This window comes from Homarus americanus, unplaced genomic scaffold (assembly GCF_018991925.1).
Source record: "Homarus americanus isolate GMGI-L3 unplaced genomic scaffold, GMGI_Hamer_2.0 scaffold4680, whole genome shotgun sequence".
In the NCBI taxonomy this organism is placed as follows: Eukaryota; Metazoa; Arthropoda; class Malacostraca; order Decapoda; family Nephropidae; genus Homarus; species Homarus americanus.
This window is the reverse complement of record NW_024724782.1, coordinates 1,112-4,352: the sequence shown is the minus strand read 5'-3', so window position 1 is coordinate 4,352 and position 3,241 is coordinate 1,112. Positions and strand designations below refer to the sequence as shown.

Below are 3,241 nucleotides of genomic sequence, written 5' to 3'. Positions count from 1 at the left end.
CCCCTAGAGGCTCTTGCAGGGACATTGGTGCTCTCCCAGTAACAGCAGCGCCTGGAGGGGCCCTGCCAAGGGCAGTAGCGCTGGCCAGGATGCTCTCAGGGGTCCTCCCAGAGATGGCGGTGCCCCCATTGACTCATCCAGTGACAGGAGCGCCCCAGGGGCACTCCCAGGGACGTCAGCGCCTTTAGAGGTCCTGGAAGGGGCGTTGGCGTCCCCCGGGGCCTTGCCAGAGGCGGTGGCGCCATCAGGGACACTCACAGGGCCATCAGTGGCTCAGGGGCACTCCCAGGCACGTCAGCACCCCTCGGGGTTCTGCAAGAGGCTTTGGCGTCCCCTGGGGCCTTGCCAGGGACGGTGGGGCCCACAGAGGCATTACCATGGGCGCTGGCGCCACCAGGGGCTCTCCCTGGGACAGCAGTGCTCCCAGGGGGCCTTCTAGGGACGGTAGCGCCCTCAGGGACCCTCCTAGGCACCTTGCCAGGGACCCTACCCAGGGACGAGAACGCTTCCAGGGGCTGTGCCAGGGGTGGTAGCATATCCTAAAGGCTCTACTAGGGATATTGGCGCTGTGAAGGGCCCTCCCAAAACGGCCCTTCTGGCGCCGCCATCCCTGGGAGGGCCCCTGGGGCGCTGCTGTCACTGGGCGAGTCAATGGAGGCACCGCCATCTCTGGGAGGACCCCTGGGAGCGTCATGGCCAGCGCTACTGTCCTTGGCAGGGCCCCTGCAGGCGCTGCTGTTCCTGGGAGAGTGCCAATGTCCCTGGAAAAGCCTCTAGGGGTGCCACCGCCCATGGCACAGGCCCTGGGAGAGCTCCCGTCCCTGGGAGGATCACTGCACGCGCTCCTGTCTCTGGGAGGGCCCATGGTTGCAGTAGTTTTTGTGCCACTTAGAGATCTGGGAGAAGCAGCGTTAAATAAATACACCACCGCCCATCACATTTCCAGTATCATCGCATTCTGAAGAAGGTAATGGAGAATAATATCAACAGGAAAACATAAGTTGAGGTGTTGTGCTGAATGACTGCTCTCTGCTCCTAATGGCTGTAATATGGTGGGTTAACTGTGATTGGTGGACTATTTTTTAACCCACCAAATTCAGCACAACACCCCAACTTATGTTTTCCTGTTGATATTATTCTCCATTTCCTTCTTCAGAGTGCAAAGATACTGGAAATGTGATGGGCGGCGGTGAATTTATTTAAAATTGCTTCTCTCAGAGCTCTAAATAGTGCAAAAGCTACTGCAACCAGGGCCCCTCCCAGGGACTGGAGTGATTGCAGGGACCCTCCCTGCTCCTATTTGCTGTAATTTGGCGGGTTAAGAGAATAGTCCACCAATCACAGTTAAGTAAGGGACTGCTGGAAGTATGTAATATATATGATACGACGGACAAGCATGCCATAGGGCCCCTGCAGACCCTTGATACGGTCCCTGGGGTCGGCGCTTTCCGTGGAAGCTCTGATGTCTATGACATAGCCTCTGGGAACACCACCGCTCCTGAGAGGGCCCCTGGGAGCACCGTTGTCCCTGGGAGAGCCCCTGTGGGCGTCCGACCCTGGCAGGGCCCCAGTGAGCGTCGATGTCCTTGAGAGAGCCCCTGGGGGCGCCTCAGACCCTGCCAGGGCCCCTGTGAGCGCCGATGTTTTTGAGAGAGCCCCTGGGGGCGCTAACCTCTCGGGCAAGGCCCATGGAGGCACTGCCGTCCCTGCAAGGGTCCCTGGGAGTGAGTCTGCCCCAGGAAGATCCCCTGAGGACGCCAGCGCCCCTGGCAAAGCCCCTGAGGGCGCCACCACCCTTTGCAAGGCCCCTGTGGGCGCCAACGTCATTGGGAGGGCCTCTTGGGCGCCGATTTCCCTGGGAGAGTCCCTGGGGGCGCTGCCCTCCCTTGGAGAGCCTCTGAGAGCACTCCCATCCCTAGGAGGGCCCAGGGTTGCAGTAATTTTTGTGCTACGAGCTCTGACGTAGCAAGCTGGGGTCAGTCATACACTGCTGCCTACTTTGAAGAGAAGAAGGACGACTGCTCTCTGCTCCTATTGGTTGTAATTTGGTGGGTTAACTGTGATTGGTGGACTATTTTTTAACCCACCAAGTTACAGCCAATAGGAGCAGAGAGCAGTCAGTCAGCACAACACCCCAACTTATGTTTTCCTGTTGATATTATTCTCCATTACCTTCTTCAGAATGCAAAGATACTGGAAATGTGATGGGTGGCGGTGTAATTATTTAAAATTGCCTCTCCCAGAGCTCTAAATAGTGCAAAAGCTACTGCAACCAGGGGCCCTCCCAGGGACTAGAGTGCTTGCAGGAAACCTCCCAAGGATGGGAGGGCTTGCAGGGGCCCTCCCAGGGACTGTGGCACCCCTGGGGACTCTTCCAGTGACAGTGGCATACCAGGAGTCCTTTGAGGGACATCGGCGCCTCCAGGGGCCCTGCAAGGGGCCTTGGCGCCCCCAGGGGCTTTGCCAGATGCGGTAACACCACCAGGGACACTCACTGGGCCAGCAGTGGCCCAGGGGCCCTCCCAGGCATGTGAGCGCCTTTAGGGGTCCTGGAAAGGGCATTGGCGTCCCCTGGGGCCTTGCCAGAGATGGTGGGGCCCTCAGTGACACTCACAGGGCCATCGGTGGCTCAGGGGCCCTCCCAGGCACGTCAGCACCCCCAGGGGTCCTGGAAGGGGCGTTAGCGTCTCCTAGGGCCTTACCAGAGACGGTAGGGCCCTCAGGGACACTCATAGGGCCATCAGTGTCTCAGGTGCCCTCCCAGGCATGTCAGCACCCCCAGGGTTCCTGCAAGGGGCGTTGGCGTCCCTTGGGGCGTTGGCTTCCACTGGGGCCTTGCCAGAGACGGTGGGGCCCTCAGAGGCCTTACCAGGGTCGCTGGCGCCACCAGGGGCTCTCCCTGGGACAGTAGTGCTCCCAGGGGGCCTTCGATGGAAGGCAGCGCCCTCAGGGACCCTTCCAGGCACCTTGCCAAGGACACCTATCCAGGGACGTGAGGGCTTGCAGGGGCCCTCCCAGCGGCTGTGGCACTCTTGGGGACTCTTCCAGTGACAGTGGCGTCTCAGGAGTCCTTTGAGGGACATCAGCGCCTCCAGGGGCCCTTCAAGGGACCTTGGCGCCCCCAGGGGCTTTGCCAGAAGCGGTGGCATCACTAGGGACACTCACAGGGCCATCAGTGGCCCAGGAGCCCTCCCAGGTACGTCAGCGTCTTTAGGGGTCCATGAAAGAGGCGTTGGCGTCC

At 60.3% G+C, this 3,241-nt stretch overlaps 1 protein-coding gene across 1 annotated transcript; it reads left to right on the top strand.

Moving 5' to 3' along the window:
* Window positions 1-692: 692 nt before the first annotated feature.
* Window positions 693-1,966, top strand: LOC121864561 (skin secretory protein xP2-like). The gene is made up of 2 exons (XM_042363631.1): window positions 693-910; window positions 1,564-1,966. Exons 1-2 carry the CDS (start codon window positions 693-695, stop codon window positions 1,964-1,966), a joined length of 621 nt encoding a protein of 206 aa, XP_042219565.1.
* Window positions 1,967-3,241: the final 1,275 nt, after the last annotated feature.